The sequence below is a fragment of the Athene noctua genome, chromosome 4, assembly GCF_965140245.1.
Source record: "Athene noctua chromosome 4, bAthNoc1.hap1.1, whole genome shotgun sequence".
Lineage (NCBI taxonomy): Eukaryota > Metazoa > Chordata > Aves > Strigiformes > Strigidae > Athene > Athene noctua.
Window position 1 is genome coordinate 67,544,377 of NC_134040.1, and position 22,580 is coordinate 67,566,956.

The 22,580-nt window shown below is 36.8% G+C and overlaps 1 protein-coding gene across 5 annotated transcripts in view; it reads left to right on the forward strand.

The window, feature by feature from the left end:
* The window catches only part of LOC141960344 (uncharacterized), a 63,190-nt gene that overhangs the window by 30,551 nt on the left and 10,059 nt on the right, over positions 1-22,580 (forward strand). For 2 of the 5 annotated variants that reach the window (XR_012633606.1, XR_012633607.1), the window contains exons 13-17: positions 2,153-2,255; positions 13,794-13,833; positions 14,886-14,937; positions 18,169-18,280; positions 18,703-18,787. Coding sequence is in view for 2 of the 5 variants with exons in the window: in XM_074905655.1 (XP_074761756.1) it covers positions 2,153-2,255; positions 13,794-13,833; positions 14,886-14,937; positions 18,169-18,280 (307 nt within the window). In the remaining 3 variants the exon portion in view is untranslated. The remainder of the gene's footprint in view (positions 1-2,152; positions 2,256-13,793; positions 13,834-14,885; positions 14,938-18,168; positions 18,281-18,702; positions 18,788-22,580) is intronic. The other 3 variants (XR_012633605.1, XM_074905655.1, XM_074905656.1) reach the window with 2 other exon arrangements.

Here is a 22,580-nt window from a genome sequence, read left to right on the forward strand (position 1 = left end):
CTTGAGATTTTTCAAATGTTGACATGTTCAACAATATTGCTTTTGGGAAAATGTGCTGTATACCTACAGGAAAATGATACTAATATACAAAATCTAAATATTTCAAAAGCTAATATTCAATTTGCTGGTGTAATGTCTTTAAAGAATGCAGCTTTACAGAAATGTGGGCAGTTAAAATAAGTAGCACTGGAGTTAAGAGATGTATTAAAAGATGGGCAGTTTAGTTCAGATCCAGCATATAGTTTCTCAGGTTGTTTTGAAGAGGAAAAAAAATTTTTTTTTTTTGAGTTTAAAATGTTTAATCATGTCTTAAAATTTGAGAGAGAGGAGGACAGACTGTTTTATGATAATCTTAAATTTACTAGAATTCTCATGAGTGAATTTATATTTTGTCTGGCATTTTTTACTGCCAGCTGTGTAAATTGACAGTTGCTTCAAGTAATTTTAGAATTGTTGTTGGCATGATTTCTAGTTTTTGAAATCAGAGATAACCATTCAACTTTGGGTAGTGAAGAAACATCAAAACATATAGCAGGAAGGATGAGACATGGTTTCATTTGATCCCAACTTTAATTCAGTTCTTCCAACAACTGCCTGCATATAACAACTTCAAGATGTTATATGTTGTTGTATGCAAATTTTTCTATGTATTAGAGGAAAGATGCAGTTAGCATGAAGAAAAGTTCCTCTGTCTCTTCAGTGTTAAGTCATAAAAAATTTGGTGCTGTGTAGGATGATGCTTGTTCCTTAGCCCGGTGGAAGGACGACTCCGTTAATGAGTCATGGCTCCATTCTTTTCATCTGACCACAAAAACATGTCCTCCCTGCTCCATACCTCTACCACTGTATTTTCAAGTTGTGGCTGTTGAATTCTAGCAGCATCTTTATCTTTCCTGTCTGCTGAATATTTAATCTCTGATGCTTTCAGAAATGTCACTGGTTTTTGTATTTGTAAAGAAATAGGCTTTTTTGCTAAAATCTGTTTAAAGTGTTACCTAGGAGGAAAAATGTTATTTTAAAATATTCTTCATGATTTTATGCACAGTTGGGAATCTATTAAATGATTCAGAAATTATTATACGTAAAGAAAGAAGTTGGAATAAACTAAAAATGGGTTATTTAGTCATTTATATTCATGCTTATTAACAAAAAAAAGCAGACTTCCGGAGAGCTGACTGCCACAAAGAAGAAAAACCTTGCTGCAGAACTCCATACTTGGGGTAGTGGCTGTCTGAGAAGCTCCTTGACCAATAGATTTTTGAGACCATGTCAAGTTCCAGCTCATATGTGTGATGGAAATAGTTGTGCCTGTGCTTTGGGACAAGTAAGAGACACTTAGGGACAGATTTGTATTTTGAACAGGTTTTACATTTTTAGAGATTGAAAGGTAGACCAGAGGTAGTTCTTGCTGGTGGATACAAATTCTTGAATAAATACAGTCTTTGCCCTCAGTGAGACCTAATGTTTACTCTAAGGCTTTTGTCAGTGTATTGGTTCCAGTGGTAGATATTTCAGTGTCAGAAAAGAGACTATAATTGAAATAGCGGAGCTATATATGCAAGGCCAGGTGTGTTAGCTAGCTATAGAGTAGGCAGCAGAGTACTGGTTGGGTTTACCTTTAGAAGAGTGTCTTCTCTCTTCTCTGGAAATGTGGTGACTTTTACAAGTTCCATTCTCCAATTTTACTCCCAAGGATTAGGTCTGAATTATTTTCTGTGAGCAGATCTGCTTACTTCTTGATGCAAAGAGAAGTAAACCTGGCTCTCTAACTTGACCCCAAAGTATTTTCAGTGCACTTAAGAGGAAAGTTTTGTTTGCCAGTTCCACTGAGAGTGAATCCGAGTATTTAGTTTCTTATAAAGTAGTAGTAGTTACAGTACTTGATCCATTGAGAATGCTGGAGAAGAAGCACAGTCTCCTAGCAGTCTGAAGTATGTAATAGTTGATTTTGTGGTAGCAAAATAAAAAAGATAATAAAATGTTAACAGAAAATTATAGTGGTACTGGATTAAAAAGTCACTGAATTTAAAATTGTAGTTTGTAGCAGTGATCACTAAACACTTCCATTAGATTTGACTACAGTTATTTTTCAATTCAGTAAATTTAGATGATATTCTGCATCTAAACTAATCTAATTTCTACTTTTTTGAAGCAGGGTCCTCGCGAAGCTGTTATTTGGCTTGCTGTATACCATAAGCAAAAAGAAGCTGTAGAAATCTTCTCCAGAGAGATTGCACCAGCTGGAACTGGCATGGGTAAATATTTACATTATCTTACAACAATCTTAAAATTACTTTTTTTTTTTTTTTCCTGAGCATGACTAGCACCCAGAACCTTAGTCTTGTTCAGTTTCATTGCACTGTGCATAGTGCCACTGTAATTTTTTTTAAAGGTATTTATGTTTGGTGTAGAAATGGGACCTGCAGACATTAGCAAAATGATAGAAGGAAAATTCTGGAAGTCCACCTTTTTGTTTCTTTGAGACTCCCTATCCTTCTGTTGCTGCTACTGTCCCTTCCTGCCTTTTTTCCTTTTCCTCATTTGTCTCTTTTCCTACCCATGGTTACACCAGTGTGCAACAGTGTCTTACTCTGTTTTACCATGTTATTAAAACTCAGTAATGCTATTAGATCTCACTGGCAGTAAACATTAAGAATTTTATTCAGCTGGCAAAAATTTATCAGAGTGTCAGGCTATAACATTGCAGTTTATGGAGAGCTGTGTAGTATGAGCATTTTCAAGAGTCTTTTCAGTAATGAGTTATCTGATGTTACTACAAAGGATTTTTATAGGTACTACTGTACTTATAACCTGTTTAATGTGTAGCTGCTTGTGTAGGTAATTACAGCTTTCATATGTAATTCATAGCTTTTTACTGCAGTGAGAATGCTAACAATCAGCATCTAATTCCTTATTCACAGTGTGTGTTAACTACTCAATTTAAATTCTGATCCTGCACTATTAAGTCTAACCTCAAATGGATCTGTCTTTTAACATTTGATTTTATATGAATTTCTCATGTACTGTGACTACTGCAAGATTTATTTTTAAATTAACTTGTGAGGTAAAGTCAAAACGCTGGGATTTAATTACTCTGTCTTATATTTGAGTATATATTTAAAGTATTTGCATAAGGGTCACCTAGTGTGAAGTGATCTATGCTTCTATTGTTTACTAAATGCTTGATCAAAAAAACACCTTCACATATGTTTGTTGTGTCACAGGATTCTCTTCACTTTCTAGGAGGACTTACTGTTTGATTATTTTGAGCAAACTCTTCTTTTTTTCTTTTTTCTTTCCTTTTGTTCTCCTGCCAAATCACTTAAGTGTAACCACTGAATTCATCTCACTCATAAATAGCACATTCATCTGTTGAGTTGCTGCTTACATTATGGATACTCATGGCACTTTTATTATCCATTTAAAATCTGGACAGCTTATTTTGAGGACTAGAGCTCAGATATTTTGTAATGGCTTCTATGTATCTTATCAAAGAATGTATCAAGGATTTACCTGGATTTTCAAAAGTAAATTACATGAGCTTAAACAGAATCTTTCAACTTCCATAGCAAATCTAGAGTCCTGATTAATGGAGGGGTGGGTAGGTGTTGCCTTGCAGTTGAGGAACTAATAAACATTATATTTTCAGTGGATTCAAAACTGTATGGAAGTCTGCACATTCTGTGTTGTAGTCTTAACAGTGGTAGCATAAATACAGTTAATGCAGGGTGGGTTTGGGCTTTTTTGAAATGGTGTTTATAGAGGCAAGGTCAGTGCGTGGTCATTATTTTCCTACAAGTTAGAATAGGATCATGTAGAACTAATCAGGAATATTCATTGAGATAATTTTTAAGATTTTGCAATTCTGAAGGCTGGTTAGTAGCATTTAGCATAGATTTAAGCTGCTTCTGAAGACTGTTAAATGAATGAAAGATGGTATTTTCACAGTTGGACCAAACTACCATTTCTGTAATTAGTTAAGGATTCAGAATTGAAGTAGTTTCTCCTTTTTCATTATTCAAGTAGAGTGTGTAACATAGCTTAAAGACCTCTATTTATTGTCTATGCATATAGAAAATAAATAATCCTCTAGAAAATCTCTTTTTGAATAAAGGAGAGTGGGGTAGATTTTAAAACAATGACATATTTGTAAGATCTGAAGCTAATGGACATATACTTGTCTCTCCAAATTCTTAATCTGTGCCTCTTTCATAAAGCAACTGCTGTGTATATAAACCTTGTTAGAAGTCTGAAAGTGCTAGATTAATTAAATTCAGTTCTTTCCTTTCACCACTGTTCTTCACAGAATGAAAAAAGTCAAGTCTGCACTATCTGGGTTGGGTGGAGTATGTCCAGTATTGAAATTGAGTTACCAGCATACTTGAACATAACAATCATATTAAATCCACATTAATAATCTCTAATGTTCATGTTATCAGGGCTCTCTGTGATGAAACATGTGTGTAGAACCAGGCAGTCTGTGTGAATGATGGTGGGGGTGCTGGTTTTGTTTCCTAAAGGAACAAACAGCTTTAACTTTTTGAAACATCCTGTGGCATTTATTCCCCTTCCCCCCTCCCCTCCCTCAAAAAAAAAAAAAAAAAAAAAAAAATCTCTTTGAATTCACAGAACTGCTGCTAATGAGCAGCAATGGGAAAGAGCATATTTCTGGAATCCTCTGGCGCATCCGGTGATAAATAGCACTTTTGCTTGCCAGGTACAGGACTGCAGCAAGGTTTTTGGCCTCGGTGATGTAAATTACTAGTGTCAGAGGGTATCAGAGCTGTTTACTGACATGCTTCCAAGTTCTTGAACAACCCCATAAATACTAATTTTTTTTAATTTGAAGATATATTGAGACTGCTTCATACACTCACTTCTTTCAGTTGCTGTTGTGTGGTAGATTTCCGTATTACCTGCACAGATGAACTTTGTGTATGCAGAGAAGGGTCAGATATGGGATCTAAACGCTTAGTAGGCTGGTTGTTGGTGTGGAATACTTTTAAGGCAGTCTTTATGAACAGTTTCTTACTTTCTTCAGTGAGACTTAATAAAAAAAAATAATAATTGTGCAATACTGCCAAACAGTAATTAGCAGTGAACTAATAACTGAATCAGCTTAACGATGCTTGGTTTGTGACAGTGGTGTAGGCTGCCAGAAGTTGCTGGTAAGATCAGAGCAAAGAATGCCTGTTGCTTTATTGTCTTAAAACAAACAGCTCCATAGACAAGACTTAAATTAAAACTCTTGCCAGATAGATGTATAAGCAATGTTGGGAACAGAAGCCAGAACCATGATGACTCTTGTTGTCCAAGATGAATCCTGAACAACACCTGATGTTCAATTTCTGTTCCCTTCTCCCTTGGCTTTTTCTTCCCTCTCTGTTTCACTGGGCCATTTTTGCAGATGATTACTATTCTTCAAAGTGTAGCAGGTTCAGTGAGAAGCAGAGCATGCCCCATGGGATTTTGGTCACTCTTACAAGAGAGCTGGAGTGTCCGCAGGCAGAGAAGAACCCAAAACTCAAACCTCCCATACCCTGAGTTAAGTGGTCTGGGCAATGAGCACCTGAGGTCCCTTTTTGTCCAGTGCTGCACCACTTCTTGTCGCTGGGAGTTGAGCGAAAATAGCTGTGGCTGCTGTCTCTTACGTGAATGGAGCATCCCTATTAGATGTGGTTTTGCACATCCCACGTGCATCTGTGTGATGTAACCTTGTGTGGCTTTATTCTGTCAAAATGCTGGCAGTTGTGGGGATGCACACCAAGTGAGATTTTAAGCATGTGTGGCTTTTCCTGATAAAAACACAGGCACCCTTTAAGCAACAAAGTCCTACATTTCAAGGACCGACAGCTTGGGTCATGTGCCCCCCAGCTCTCCTGCATTAGTTCTCTTCCAGGCGAGGTAGTGACTATGAGAGTGATTGCAAATAACCCTGTCTTGGTTTATATATTTGTATATTCTTTTAATGAAAAACTGAGGAAAAGCAGAAACAAGTTATAAATCCTTCATAACTAGCAGCAAGGAGAAAGGAGGAGTTGTTGACTTGCAGGGTGATGTCACCTGAACTGAAACACTTCATTGCATTATTTTCTGGACATTTTGAGACTGACCTTTAAGAAACAAAGAACACTTACTTCAACTGTACCAGACAAAAAGGAAAAACGAAAAAAAAAAAAAAAAGAAAAATTTAGCTTTTCTGCTTGGACTGTATCTAGTGATCGTGAAGTACTGTTTTTAACTATATTCTTCTTTCACCTCAATAGCAGTTTGGTGTTTGTTACTCTAAGTGATGTGTGGACAGTTGTACAGATAACAATTTTCATATATAGCACCTTTCAGCCAAGAATCTTTAGCAACCTGTGTAAACTCCATCAACTAAGATTTCTAACGCTTAGTAACATTGGAAAGTATTCTGTCTGCTTTACAGATGGTTTCCTGAGATAGTGGAAGGAAGCATAACCATGAAAAAAATTTGAATCGGAGTCCTTGGTTCTCCTTTCCTTGTAAGAAATGCTAGAGAGGAACCCCACCAATATTTAAGGGGATCAGGGTAGCTAACATTCAGGAATAAGGAGTAGAGGAGAAGAGGGATAGAGAAAGGAGGTCTGATGGTTCAGAATAAGGGTGCAGAGTCCTGAGAGGTTCTGCTCTGGTCCATGGGATTTTCCAGTACTCGTATATCTGAGAGGGAGGCAGCACTGTTCCTAGGCTTTTAGATTTACCTTGGTTTATCAGATACATCTTCTGAGATGAAATCCAGGAGCACTGTCACTGTTGGTGTTTTGTCAGGTTGTTTCAGCCAGCTAGTCACTACTTGTAAAGCCCTGAGCTACATTTTGTAGGCAGTTTTATTTTGGTAATAGTATCATAACATGAGAATTACTAATTGTAGGTAAAAGAGTATTAATTTCTTTAATAGCCAGTACTAAAAGCTTAGTTTTGTTAGCTTTCACTTAGACTGAATTTGAATCACTTGAATCAAAATTTTTTGAACTATTTGCCGGATAAACTTTTTGAGGGAGTTTTCAGTTACAGTTTTTCAGACTGTGCAGGGAACAACAGTAAGACAAAAAGAAATTATTGTTCTTCTTGTGATTAAAAAGTATGTAACAAAAATTTTGTTGAGGAGTCATCTTCCTAATGCTTAAACTTAGGATGTTACATGTTGAGTGTCAGAGATGTACTTTTTAGCTTTTCTAGTGAATTTAAAGTGTTAATGACCATATTTCTTAACTTCTGACTCATTTTGCAGATTTGATTATTTCAAAACATTTTTGGATATGATACATTTTTTGTGTATTTGTATATGTAAAGGATAATAAAACTTAGGCCTCATGAAAGGAGAGCACTGTATAGTTTCTGATCAGTCTGAGAGTGCTGATTCCACACTACCACCTCATTTATGGTAGATCTTTACTTCTGAAAAGCAGTAGAAAGACAACCATCTCAAGGTATTGTGCTGATTTGAAAATCCCTATTTCTTATGAAGTCTAATCCTCTGTGTCAGAAAGAAAAAGTAATGCTACCTATACGTTGGAATGGGCTGAAGCAATGTATGTTTGTGCTCTGTGATACAGACAAGGGAGTTAGACCTGCAAGAGAGAAGTTTGGGAAGGTGGCATCTTTTAAAAAGTTCCCATAATCAAGAGTGAAAGACAGATTTTCGTATCTATTCCCTAACATTTGTTTCTAATGCTTTTTTAATTCCCATTGTTTTTGTTGAAGACCAGTGAGGCACATGAGCATACGTGCACAGAAATTTTCTGAAATTATTATTAAAATTACAGATGAGGTTCTTGAGCGCGCCCAGAGAAGAATTTGAAGTTACTGTATATAGACATTCCATACATTAGAGAGTGATTTGGTGTTTATTTTCTGTTTGGAATAGAAGGCTTTTACTGTAAACTTTTGTTGAGCATGGTATTTTGTTTGGATGTTCGAATGTTTAATCAGTTTTCATTTGGATTATGCTCTTCTGATGGGTTTAAAGGGGTACAAGCTATTTAAAAGAAAAAAAAAGACACACCTAATCCAATCTCTTTATGCTGTTTTTTGCAATTACCACCTGAGTTTGTTAAACTTTCAATTGGTAAAAGCATACTTTCTGTTTATTTCTCAATATTTGAAAGTTGATAATAGCCAGGGTTTTTAATAGTTACTAGCAAGTTTGGTTTGGTTTTATGCATGTATGATCTCCTGGAAAAAATAAAAACTTTGAATGTGTCTGTAATGTTCAGTCTTAATAGCAGGGTCTTTGGAACTATTCTTCTGTTCTATAAAGTGAGCTTTCCTAAACTTGGCAGTGAAGAATCCTAGACACACAGACTCAGATTTTTAAATCTGTAGTAGCCAGTGAGAGTTATATGGAATTCTGCTGCAGTTCTGCATTGCCCACTCTATAGGAATTCATCCTCACTTCATAAAAGCTAGCAATCACAGACTGGGTATGTACTCAGTGAAAATGTCTTCATTATATGTAGTCTGGTCAGCCATATGGTTAGCATTTAAATAATTTGTATTGATGCAGTGTATTTATTTTGTCTTCTTTAAGTCAGTTATTTTATTCTGAATAAAATGCAGTGTAGAAGAGGCTCAAGAAGAGCCTTTCTGTGGGAAACTGACATTTATAGTTTAATAGGAGTTCAGTAGCTAAGAAATGTTTTACTAATAGCTGAAATCATGTGCTGACCCTTACTTCACATTAAAATGACCGGAGTTTGACACTAAGATGACAGCTGGTTAATACAACTTGAGATTTTAAAGTGCTTGAGTATATGTAAATATTATGACTGATCTCCTAAGCGTGTTGGAAGATACTTCCAGAAATGTCCTTCTTTTGACAGTTTACTGCAGTGCCCATTTTTTGATAATAATATTGCAGAAGATAGTTTATCTGCTGTATTCAGAGGACATAGAATAATTAAGAGCATATAATTGACCCCTGTAGGCAAAGATTGTATGTATTTTGTACTTTTACTCAAGTATTCAAGTTGTAAGAACTGTTGACTATAAAACCTTAGATTTCAGATTTGTCCGATTTGATCACTTAAAAAAATAATGCTCTAGAGGTAGACTCCTTTGTCTTTTTTAAGTATATGAATATAGATATAATTCCTTAGAATATGCAGTCAATAAATTAATAACCTTTTGGTTGAGCTAATTCAATCACCAGAAGTACAAGGGACAAACCATTTAGGGTCAAAAACTGTAAGTTGGTGAGCAAGACACATCACTGTATTTTGGAACTCAGTGAAACTTTAAATTTAACACGTGAAACTTTTTTTTTGAAGTACTTAAAGCTTTTTAGATTTTCAGCAGTCAGAGCCTTTTCATGCTTTTTTTACTCCAAAACATCTTACAAAATGTTTCATGCAGTCTAGTATCTTTCTTTCATATATTGCATGTTTTATTCTGTTGAAAAATGCACAGATGTGTACAGAAATAATCACTATTTTTTGACAGAAGTAGATTAAAGAATAGGAAGCAATAAGCCAAAATTGGTGTGGCCATTAAAGTAGGATTTGAATAGGATAGAGGAACTATTAAGGAGGCAAAACATGAGACTCTCCTACCAGCAGAAAATCCAATGGGAACTTAAGAGAGCTGGAAGGAATGAAGCTTGTTTTGCTGGGAGTTTGCATCTCACAGGGTAATTGCAGCTTCCAACTAGAGCTTTTTCTGCCATGGGGCATTTTACAAGGTGTCATATCTACAACATTGATTATAATGTATTAGAACATGGTGGTTCTACATTTTGAAATAGGTGCGTGTATGGGCTGATTTTAAGCATTCTTTTTGTCAGGACTGGTTTTCAGTGGATCCACTCCCTGAAATGCTTGTGTGAACACCAGAGCTGGTGTAGGGGAGGAGAGAAGAATGAGTGACAAAAGATGAGGAGGGGGGAGCTGTGACAGCCCTGACTGAGAGCAACATTGGTTTTCCCAGTACTCTTTTGTTTGCCTGCTACCACTGCTCCTGAAATTTATCAGAAATTTGCAGTCTTTTCCAGCATATCATATCTGAGCTTTAAAAGTATTGGTATTTGCAAGTCCATCCTTGGATGAGTTTTGTAGGATGAGGGGGAGGCAGCTGGAGGGAGAAGACATACATGGAGGATCAGAAACAGTGGAACTGCTGTATCGGGTATATCTTCAGGGGACTTCAGCTTGTATTATCTACATGCACATCTGTCACTACACTGCTGCCAAATCACAGGGTGGTAGTGGTTGTGGGCTACTGTGTGCTTTGATATCCTTGAGATTCCTCTCCATCATTCAGATTTGGGTGAAATTTGCCATTGGACCCAAAGTTTGGGGTTTTACAGGTGTGGTAGAAGAATCATGAACACAAAGGAAAAAAACCTGACAAATACAGGTACGTGTACACACGAAGGATGGTGGCTTGTTTTTCCTAAGGTAATTGGGCTGAAAATGAATGAGATAGTAGGTTAGATCAGGGGGAAGAGTTGAGTTGTAAACTGAAAAGACAGCTTAAGACTGTGTGAAGAATTGTACAGATTAACCAGAGAAGCACTTGTTAAATAATGATTGAGTCTGTATTTTGTAGGTTCAGTGTAGATTCAAACCTTTAAGCACGGAATCCAAAGGAATGATCCTATACCAGTGCTTAGTCACCTAGAAAAAAATAAATTTAGTGGACTTAGTGCCTGACTTTTCTCCAATCATGCCATATATTTGGGAGCTAATGAAATCAGTGGAATTCATCAAGTGGTGTAATCCCAAGTACTGACTCCAGCCACCTGGAGAATTTGTAGTTATCAGTCTAGGTCCTCAGGCACTGCGAGGGGAAAATGTTCTTGGAAGTGGCGGGCTTTTGGATCATACATGAAGCAAAATAAATACCGTGATATTCAGTGTGATGATCGTGCCAGACAGATACTGTACCTACAGTATGAATAGAGTATAAATAGATTGAAAGGAAGGTCTCCAACTTAAAGTCATTCAGTTCATTTTGCAGTGCATCAATTTTGTGCTGTTCTGAGGCACAGAAGCTGGCAGATAGTGGTGGTGAGTTGTTCGTCAACTTGAAGTGAAGCAGCTTGTTCAAGAGGCTGACTGGTGGCAGATAGGATGACACTCTGCTTAGTGATACTTTATCTGCCTTGAGGAACTAATGAATGGAGCTCTGATAGCAAAAAATCATGTAAAGTTTCTGGGAAAGGAGATCAACAGCTTCAATTCAGCTGATAATCCTATCAACTTGATATTGCAGCCTCTCTACAAGTATAACAAATTATTCATGTCATTATAGATAAAAATACATCCTCTTCCAGAAAGGAGGGAGAGGGAGCATCTGTGCAGACATTTAAACGAGCAGTGTAAAGTAAGCATAAAATGCAGCATGAGTAATCTTTTTAAAGAAGGTGTCTTGGGAGAACAGTTGATCTAAGGAGATCACAAACTTAACAGAAGTAGGTCTAGCCAAAGTGACAAGCCCATTGTTACCTGGTTGTGCTTCACCTTCCATTGCCTTCTTTCAGTTTTACTGGAGAAATATAATGGGGATCTGACCTCTGGATTGAGGTGAGGTGTTGTGCTTTAGTGCTCTTTACACAAGTAACAAATCACTGATTATAAGCCATGATCAATTTAAGATTTGCTTCATCTTCTCTGCTGGAACTCTAAGTAGTAATTGCATATAGATGAAATTAAATTGTACTTGGAATTGCTCCCATCTTACTTAGGATTATCAAATCCATTGTTTAACATAAAAGAAATTAATAACGTCGTAACTGGCATACTGGTGTAGCTTTGCTCTGCAATTGCATTTAAGTGCAGGGGTAGCTGTAGTATCTCCAGAGGCAGAGCTGCTGTTAGGGTAGCTTGTGCTGGAGAACTTTGCAACACTAGTAATAGCACGCAACAGTAGAAGGTTCTCGTAGCCTTGAGTTGTGAGCAGTGGTTGCTCTTAGATGGATTGTTTTCTTGTCAGTGTTTAGAGAACTGCAAGTTCCATTGTGTGAGAGCAGGCAAGTGAAAAGCTTTCTTCAGAGCTTTCAGGAAGTTGAAACTGAAGTTAGAGCAAAATCTGGTATCTTTAATGAGCAGTTCAGCTGTCTAGCAGGAAGTGAGCCATGTGACAATCCACAGATAATTTAAATTAACTAACTTTATGAACCTATACTTACAACATGACCTTACCATATCCAGCCTCCTCCCCCAACAACCTAAATAAATAAGCTAGGCACATAATTGAGTAAAATAACTGCAGTTGGTTTTAATGTTGAATGGCAGTTTTCTGCTTGAATGAGTGCATGGGTAATATGCATAGGGCTGAATCTTCACGGGATCATTTAAAATTTTGTAACACTAATGTAAGGAATTATTTCACATTCTATCCACTATCACATTTTTTGTAGTAGAATTTACTGGGTAGGGAGGTGGTTATTCATGGCTGCTTTTTGTTGAAGTCATTCTTTTTTCTCCTGTACCAAAAAAATATCATAGGCTTTTTTTGGGAAGGAGGAATTTGGAACACCCCAAATCCCTTCCAATTGTTTTCAGCTGTAGCATCTTCTAAAGGTTGCTGTGTTTTGAGGTTCCTTGGTTTGTTCGGTTTTTCAGCCTCTGGATAGAAATACAGTCAATGAAGTCTGATTATCTTGGGAATTAGTTACAAGGTGCAAGTACTGTACTAGCACACTGGCTAAGCTGGCAGAGTGATTATGGACTAGCTTAGGCAAAAGACCTCTTCCATAACTTTAGGTTCATTTACTGTAATTACCATCAGTCATTCAAATGTGCACTGAATTTTAGTTTTCTTGATTCCAAATACGTCTCCAGTTACAGAGCAGTGTGATCAGGATAAGGACTACATAACAGCATCCCTCTTCAAAAACTTCATTAAAACACCTTGTTAATCACGATTTCAAGGAAATCACTTCCAGTGAATATGAATATGGCAAGACTCTGTAATCTAGGCTGTGTTATACCATCTATGCTGCCACTGATATGTGTCCACATTACCAAGGCACTGACAACCTAAACCAGCCTGCTGAGAAGTAGAGGTTATCAATGTGAGCTTAGTACCACAACAGCATGGTTACATAGATTTTAGTCTGTTTGGAGCACAGAGAGAATTCGCACCTGGAGGCAGCATGAAGCCCACTTTAGCCAGGATTAATTTGGGTAAATACACCACGTGGACAGCTTTCCACAGCATTTGTTTTTAAGGGACTGCTTAACACCTTTGTTAATTCCTAGACTGATTTAATGCATTCACTTGACCATTTCTTTACCCTGCAGCACTATGTGGAGCTCTGATGTGTCATGTATGCATGCTATCCATGCCAGAAAGAAGTTAATCTCAAACAGTTAATCTAATAAACAAAGTGGTATTAAACAAGTATTAAACCATATCATGGTTCAGGTCAGATTTGTTTCTCTTCTCTCTTTAAAAGTAAATAAAACATTAGCAACAAAACCCCCAAAGCTAAGTTGTTCTTTTAGCAAATGTATTGCCTGATTGGCATTGGTATATAAAGTACTTGAAAGAAGAACCTAAAGATTTAGTTTATACTTTGCACATTTTGAAACAAATGTATTTTTTCGTTAAAAGTCAGAATACCTTTTACATATTTTGCTTTTTTAACTGTAGTGTAAAATGTTCAGCTTTATTAATTTGTGAGAACATAGGTAATTTGCTAGATATTTCTCAGTATTTATTAAATGTACATTATAGGAACGATTCAAGCTACAGTAAGCTATGAGCTCTGGTGTTCTGAAGAACTGCTTTAACAGTTCTTTTGTGAATTTTATTTCCATTTCCAGCACCCGGCCTCACTGGAATTGTTGGAGGGCGCCCCAGAGTGTAAGTTAACTTGTTAGGATCATTAACTTGTTATAATGTGTGATGGTAGTGTTCCTACCGCTCACCATCACAAGCTTCCCCACCTTGAAACAGCAACCACGAAGCAACTGAAGTCTTTCCGTTGTACACTATGCTTAATAACTGGTAACAAGAGAATCATGAGTGCTACAAGATATATATGCAAGTAGTATAATTCTTTATTGAATTATTGATTAAGAGTTATGTAAGTCTCTGATCAGCTAATAACAATGTCTTTCATTAATGAATTGTAGGAAGAACTTTAAATATGGCTTTAAGGCAGGGCAGTAGCTCAAGCATGTGCTAATACATGCAGATTTCTGGACCAGATTTCTCTTGTACCTGTTAGTTTGATTATGGGCACAGCAAATTTATGTCTGTACCAACCCACTTTGCCTAGAAATGTGAGGTCGGATGTCCCAGAACATCCCACAGAATGTTAACCTGAACCCATCACATGGGCAAAGCTGAACAGAGTAATGTTGAGCATATTAGAAAAAAAAATAAAATCCTAGTTTGTTTCAGTATTGTTCTAGATATGGCTAATATCTGCTAGTGATTATTTATATGCTCACCTTTCCATACTTACTCATGACAGCATCTAAAACTTTCCTGTCCCTAAGCAAATACTTTGATATGTCAGTCTTCTGCATGGAGATGGGGAAAGAAATCACAGATATATTTCCAGTAGCGCTGTGTAACTAACCTAAGTATCAGTGTGGGGCTAATGACAGTGCAGTAGACTTCAATGTCATAAAGTGCATCTTTTGTCAAATAAATATTTTCAGTATTTCAGCTACTCCGCCTCACTAAATTTTTTTTTTCTTAACAAAATCTTACTTCTTTAAATTTCATTGTTAAGAAATTTCTACACTTCTCAGGCTTTCCAAAATTGTTTGAAAAACCATGGCTAATCATGGCTAAATAGCTTTTAATTTCCCAGGTGTTTGTATGAATAGTCTGAAGATGTATGATCTGACTTTTTCACTGATTTATGTTTAAATGCATTTATGCTTGTTGTTTTGTGTGTCTAGGTCTCCAGTTTTGAAGCCATTTTTCTTCTATTATCCCAAAAGCAATGTTCAGGTAAGACTTACTGCTTAAAGCATGCTCGGTTCTCTTTGAAGTAATGGGAAAAATTCTGCTGACTCTGGCATTTTTCGGTGACTTTGAGTCCCCAAACTGCAAAGTATTCTGGTAACTTTGATTAAAATAATACTTTCACAGAGACTAACGTTATTCACACAGAATGTTTTACAACAGTGGAGCTTGCCACCCTTGCATTTTAATTACTGTGAATTTTGAAATATCTTGCATCAAAACTGAACTTCTTTTTTCAGGTTCCTAGAATTGTAGGTTTGAATTGTTACTGCATTTGCAGAGTGTTTGTGAAAATTACATATTTTTTGAAAGTTAATGATCCCTCTTTAAAGAGAAGGCAATTGGGTGTTCAGTGTTGAACATCAATCTTGTGAGCCTGAACACATCTTCTGACTTTTTGGGGAACCTACATTTTGTATATGCTACTGGAATTAAGTATTAAAATCGGTGAATTTCTCCTGATTCATGCAGGTTTTATCTTAACAGAGAGTTGGGCCTTTTCCTTCCAAATACCCTCTTTATAAAAATAGGAGCAGTAATTTCTGCTCTTGCCTGTATCACAAAAATTGTAAAATTATGAAAGCCTGTGTGGTTATTGTGATGGGTCTCATGGAGGAGCCTGTGAATGAGATCTATTTATGTGGCCCTATTCAGTTCATAACAATAGTTTCTTTCAGTCTGAGAAGTTACGGTTCAGATGACTAGGCAGTCCGAGGTGAGAAACTGCAGTGTAAGATTAAATGTTGAGCCCTGCTTCTTTTCCGTTACATTTGTACCTCTGTCTAGATTGAAGTCTTCAAGATTAATGTGAAGAAACTGGTTTTACTGAAAACATAAAATGTTTGGATTTATAAATGTTGGACTCTGCTTTTTCTGAATGCCATCGGATACTTAATTTATCCTTTGGAAACTGCAGACAAAACTGCATACATGCCTTCTTTTTCCAAAGCCTTTAACTGACTTGTAGGTATTGCATGCATCTCACGCCAAGGCATCCTAATAATCATGCTTCTCACTCATTCACCGTCAAGAAAGTGGCTAAGGCTGGAACATTGGTCTGTATTAGACCACAAGTATTGTAACAGGCTTCTGCTTTGGGTGGTGAAGGGAAGCCTTAGGAGCGCTGGCAGCAAGTGAAAAGATGGCGGGGGATGCAAACAAAAAACCCAACTGATTAAAAAAATAGTTTTGTAGAACAATTACCAGCAAGCAGTTTAAGTGTTCAAAGCAGCTCAGAAAAGTCTTTCATTTTTTAACATGCATGCAGTGTTTAACATAAATAAGCCCAGATGTTACATTTTTCTTTGAGTAGTACTCCACATTAGTGGGAAGTAATTTAAGATTAATTTTACAGAGGAGGTGCCATTTAATTATTAAAAATAAGTTTATACACTATGCATAGTGGAAAGGTATTAAGAAAACCCCACCATTCTTTCCATTTGAAGGTCAAATGCTTATTTTTATTGTCAGTTACATTTTGGTTTACACAAATGGCTTGTCTTTGCCATTTAGTTTAATAGGAGGGTTATTATTTTTATGGAAGTTTAGCTGCCACTGTTCTGTACATCAAATTAAATGTAAACTTACTTATTAGTACTGTGTTCCAGACTTGGTAAAATGCTGTTGAGATTAAAGAGTAATCTAATTTAGCAGGGAAAGAAGGCAGTGTCTCATCCACTCTTTTCCATACAGAAAATAAAAATCCTTGTTCTATATCTAACTGGTAAATGCAGTGAGACGCTATTAACAAAATGCCACGTGACCTATCATTGATAGTGAAGTAATATTAAAGGTTATGTAAAAGTGTGGTGTAAAACTGGTTCAAGTCCTTGATTCAGAGTTTCAGCCATGTATTAACAGTGGTCTAGCTAGAGATTACAGAGTAAGTAAGGTATGAATTAACTGCTTTTCTAGATTGGAAGTTCAGTTACAAAGAGTCTAGTTGCTCTAGTTCAGCATTTGACCTAAAACCAAAAAAAACTCCCTAAGGAGATTTTCAGATATGTTAACATTGCCACAGTGGGTTCTTTTGTTTTCTGTTTGGTAACACCTTTCTGGGTGTCAGTTTGCATTCAATATCTCATTTGTTGTTTCCACTGCTCTTATGCAATTGTCCTGATTTTTATCATAAATCACCAGTGGTTTTACAGTGCAAACAGTAGTTATTTTCTATGTGTAGTTCTTCATGTTTAAAAAGTAACGTAAAACTTTTCCCTAGGGAAGAAAATTCCAGCAAACCTACTGAAGGCAAGAACAGCTTTCTGAAATATTTTTTTTTATTTTTTAATCTTCCTCTTGTGTAAGCATTGGAGACCTTTGTCACTATTGGCAATTCTCTAAGAACAATCTTATGAAAGAGGGCTGAGTAGAATTATCTTGCATTTACTGACAGCTGAGCACTGATAACTGCTGCAGCTAAATTGCTGTATCTTGTTTTGTTGTGGCAGTGTAACCTGATTGTATGTCTGAGTCTTTAGTACTGGAAGTCCTCCAGTACTGATGAAATGGATGCAGTTAGTTTTTCTACATGATTGTGCTATATGATTTAACCAGAGAAACCTTTGCTTACATCTTAAGTGAATATCCCAATCAGCTAATGAGATAGTATACATCACTATTGGTTTTTTTCAGATTTCCTCGGTGGGGGGTGGGTAGGGAGAACTCATCTTGCAAGATGAACAGCATGGCACTTTTTTATTTCATATTTTCATATCATCATAAACCTAAAATACCCCGTATTTATTTTTTATAAGTTGCTTTCACAAAATTTATTTGAAGATTAATATAAGATCCAAAGAGAAGTTTGTCATTAATATGGACAGTGACATTAAGAAGAAAAGGGAGTTATGGATGAGCTGGGAGCTTTCGAGTTTTGGGATCCAACTGCCAGGAGTTTTGACAAAAATTTCATGTAGTGCTGTGGTATATAGAGGGAGATGGAAAGAGAGATATTTGTCTTCCTTTATAACATACCCAACTGGATAGGACATTTCTTTGATTTTTATGCTTTTTTTCCCTACACAGAGACTTCTTCTAGGTTTATAATTGATCAGTATTGTTATTGTGACTTTTAAAAAGGGAGTGACAGAACCTTATCTGTAAAGCTGTTACTGATAATGTGCCACATCAATAGTTGATTAAAAATATGCTTTATTTATTCACGTTTCACTGGATTTCTAATTTGACAGTTTAGAAATAGTGGGTTTTTTTTTCCAGATCAACCTATTTTTAAATGGGCAGCATGTTGAGACATTTGAGGAGGATCTTACGTTTACATCAGATGAGGTGGTTTCATCTGATCCACCTAAGATTAGCAGCGAATTGAAAGGTATGTTCATCTTTTTATTTGTGAGTGTATTGTTTGCTGTCTTTGTCATGGAAAAATCATGTGCTAGATTTTGTCTGTGAAATATATTTTACCTCTTTACACTATATATTTTTATTTTTAAGTCTGTTGCAAAACAAGCTACTTTCTTGGAAGGAAGGAGGTTAGCATCACACAGTATAAAATGTGTTTGAGAGTATAAAGTGTGTAAGTAAATTGGTAAGTAAACATTAAACACAATTTAGGGCAATTGAATGCTGGCTTGAAATTGAAACGTGGTTTCAAAGTATACTGCAATTTTACTTCATTAATCCTGGAAATGGCTGGTTTTAGCTTACATCAAAATAGTTGTGTTCAGAATGGAGGTCAGATTTGGAGAATGCTTAGCATTTAGATAATTTAAATTTTGTCCCTATTCTGTACAGCAACCTTCACAAAATGAACAAGAATGGGATCAACCTGGAACTGGTGACTTTTAAAGAAAACCCACAAGGCTAATGATCCAGCATGGTAATTCCTGCATTGCTGTTAGACTTGTCTAACCAAAATCTCTACAGAAATAAAAAAAACTGGAGAAGGGCGAACTGGTGAGCTGAATGGAGCAGATCAGGATATCTGCAATTGAAAGAAAGCGTTCAGAGTTGTTCATACAAGCTAGGTACTAGGTTACAGGTTATTGGAAGTGCTAGACACTTGAAAGCTTTTATATTCTTTCTAATGGCAGAACTATATGCAGTATTTCTAAATATATACCACACTTCATAATTCCCTTTTAGTCCAAACAGAATCTTCATTACCTTATTCCTGCTCACCAGAAAAATGAGATAATTAATTTAAAGCCATGGATAGGTATTTTCAAATCTAAATCAGGTGACTGTACCTAAAGATTACTTGTTAGAAATACTTCTAAAACATAATACTAATGCTGAAAGAGTAATTCAGGTACTTAAGTTTGTGTATACTCAAAATATTAATGCTCTGAAAGCACCAATATGTTAAGATTTATTCTGGATTCCAGATATAGGTGAGTAGTATTTCTCAAACCTGGTATTGAAATAGTATAACAACTAATTATAAATTAGTAGGGAATGTTCTGTATCATGTAGAGAAATACACACATGGCTATATGTGCATTGTTATTTGAAATTCACTGATGCTGGATGCCTGATTGCCATGTGTGAGTTCATTTTCCCCATCTATTCGAACATCTCTTCAACACAGTGATTGTATGTGTCACACAGAAAAAAGTTAAACTCTTAGGTTTCTGCTCTTATGTCTGTTGCAAATCTAATGTCACACCAGAATGCCTCTGATACCTGGGAGTTCCCAGGAGGGCAGTGGGTGATTTGCACCATCAAACTGGGCAAGTTAAGGAATAGAAAGTAATTGTTCTGTTTAACAAAAGGGTTAGCAAAGGTCCTGGCAATTTTTTTTTTCAAGATGATTACACTGTTAAATACTGGAGAAAGAAAAAGCTATTAGACTCCCTGTTGCCTTTTTATCATCTGAGAAAACTTTGAGATGCCTGACATCAGCATTTAAGTACTGAATTCTTCAGGCTTTATTCAGGCAAAACCCCGCTTTTGAGGGACAGCAGAGCTCCTCTGGTTGTTTCCCCTGAGAAGGATGTCTAAACTTTTGTCCTTAGTTGTAAATAGAAATGTTTTCTGTATGTGACTAAATACTTACCTACTTCTGTGGCTTTAACACATGGACAGCATGGATGAGAAATAGACAAATGGATTAGACTGTAAAAGGAGTAACTTCTGCTAAAACATTTTCTGTCAGCATTTAGTAAGGAGGGAAGTATTTTTCTTAGTTTCATGGTTAGCTCAAGTGTGAGGGACTGTTAGTTGTCTTTGACTAGATAAGAAAAATATGTGAAAATGGATTTAAAAAATGCTGCTAGATGTGGTTCTGGAAGGGTGGAATTTGAATTTACCATTGGCCCTAGCTTTGGAGGGAATTCTTTTGTAGATTTAAGATGTTTATTAAATAAAACAATTTCCTGATAAACAGATCATGAAAGATAAATCAATTAGGGTAATAATAAATGAGAACACCAGAACACTGTCTTGAACTAGTTTTGTTTAAAGAGAGACTATGTAAGATGTCCGATGGAGAAAAGACTTCTGCAGCTTATGCAATTTAAACATTGTCATACTTCAGCCTTTGAAGAAGCAGTACTTTTTTTCTTGAATTGTGTATTGAATGAAATTATTTAAAATAATGTTATTTCTATGGTATATGAAGTGTGGTAGTCTTGTCCAAAATGAACAACAAGCTTTAGCTTGGGCTTTTGCAAATCCTCTCTCAGTGGAGATGTTTAATAAAAAATAATATTTCCCAATTAAATAAATACACCCTTTAATATTTACTGCCAAGTTTCATGCCACATTTTGGCTTGCATTTTTCATGGAAGTAAACATGGAAAATACTGTGAGCATCAAGCTCAAAACAAACCTCTTGTGTCAACTCTTTCATTGTATACTTTGACCATTCCAAATTTCATGCTACCATGGTGTACTACCAATGAAGAACCAGTGTGCCAGACTAAACTATAACCACTCTTTCAGCTCATCTTTGGCAGTGACCCAGTATATGTTATAAAACTTTAGGTCTTACTTAAAGTAGTTTAACACTGATATGTTGTTGTTTGGGCTGTGGGTAGATGTTCCCTTTCTGATCCAGCTGTACCAGTAGAAGAGGTCGCTGCAGTGAGCCACCCCCCACTGTTTGTTACTGTTTTCCCTGTTATTGCCACTCAGATGTGCCAGCAAAGCTACTCTTGTAAATGTTACCTGTTTACAAATTATGTGTCATGTTGTAGTGAGGTCTATTTGTCACCCGCAGTATCTCCCACCCCATACCCCACTGAACTTCTGGGATCTGTCCAGCTGCCGCTGCCAGTCTTGCAGCGTCCCTTTCTGATAGCGACAGTGAAAACTGCAGCTGGTAGGATTTGGACATAGTCTCTTTCTTACCCAGCTTTGCTAAAGCTCTTCAGGTCAACCTGGCTCATGTTTGAGGAGTCAGCAAATCTCTGTGGGCAGGGAAGAGCTGAAGGTAATGGTGATTTGGCTGGGGCTGGGTTTACCTAATCACCTGACACAGTTCACGGAGTGCGTATCTACCTGTGCCTTAGTAGTAGGTGCACTTTAATTTAAATCATACTTGAACTTACTGTAGTGTTGATTCTGGGTTTTAAGCGTAATTTAAACATTCATTGTATCTTGACAGTGAATTTAAATTGGTATAGTTACAGTTCTTAATACAGTCTGCCTTTGGCCAGCATTTAGAGCATAACATCGTTAGTATTGGGTCTCTTATTCCCTAAAATTAGAAACAAAACCACAAAACCAGCACAATATTTTGATATCCTCAGCAGAAGCAATAACAATACAGAAAATACAGACTGATGCATTTTCAAATTGCATTGTCTCACAACGTGAATTTTGTCCAGTGTAATTGATCTCTTCGGTTCCTTTAAATTTCACAGTTTTTAACACAGTAGACTACAATTTTCTGTGACAAGCATGTGCCCAGGGCTAAGTTGTTTGGTGTGTTCAAAAAAAAAAGAATACTTTGGACATTTGTGGGTTGTTTGCTGTGGCTGCCACCAGCCGCTGCTGCACCAGGAGCTGTGACAGAAGGCAGGCTGCCTGGCTTCCCTGCTCTGACTGTTCCCCCTGCTGGTGTCCAGGGAGCAGAGAGGGGGGAAGAGCTGCCTCTTGTGTACAGAAGAATGAGAAAACGACAGGAAGGGGACAGAGGAGAGGGCAGCTGAGGGGTGAGAGGTCTACTGTCAGTCAGGAGCCTGGGTGAGCCTGTTAGAGATGCTGGGACTGAAAAGCTGGGGATGCTGGGAGAACTGGTGTAGCCATAGGGAAATTGGGTCAGAAGTAGAACTGACTGGAAATCACTAAATTCTCACTGACGAAAACTAGGATATAACCTACGTTTCAAGTTTCAGTATTACGCTGCTGTCAGCGAATAACTGAAACTCGGTGGCAAAGTGAGCGCTTCATCTCTTGCTTTGGGGAACAGAAACTAGGTGGTGACAGCCTACTACCCTTAGTAATCAACTATTGCAAGGGGTCTGTGCTGAGTAACAACCATCAAACCTCACGTACAAACTGTGTGGATCCCACAAGATTGCATTTCTGGATTTGGGCAGGAGGGGGTTTGCTTTTTTTGGTATGCAAATGGATAAAAATAATATGAACTTTGTTTAATGAAGCACAACAACCTTTATGTTCCTAAGGGCTTGCAAGTCTAATGCCTGGCACAGCATTTGGGTGTA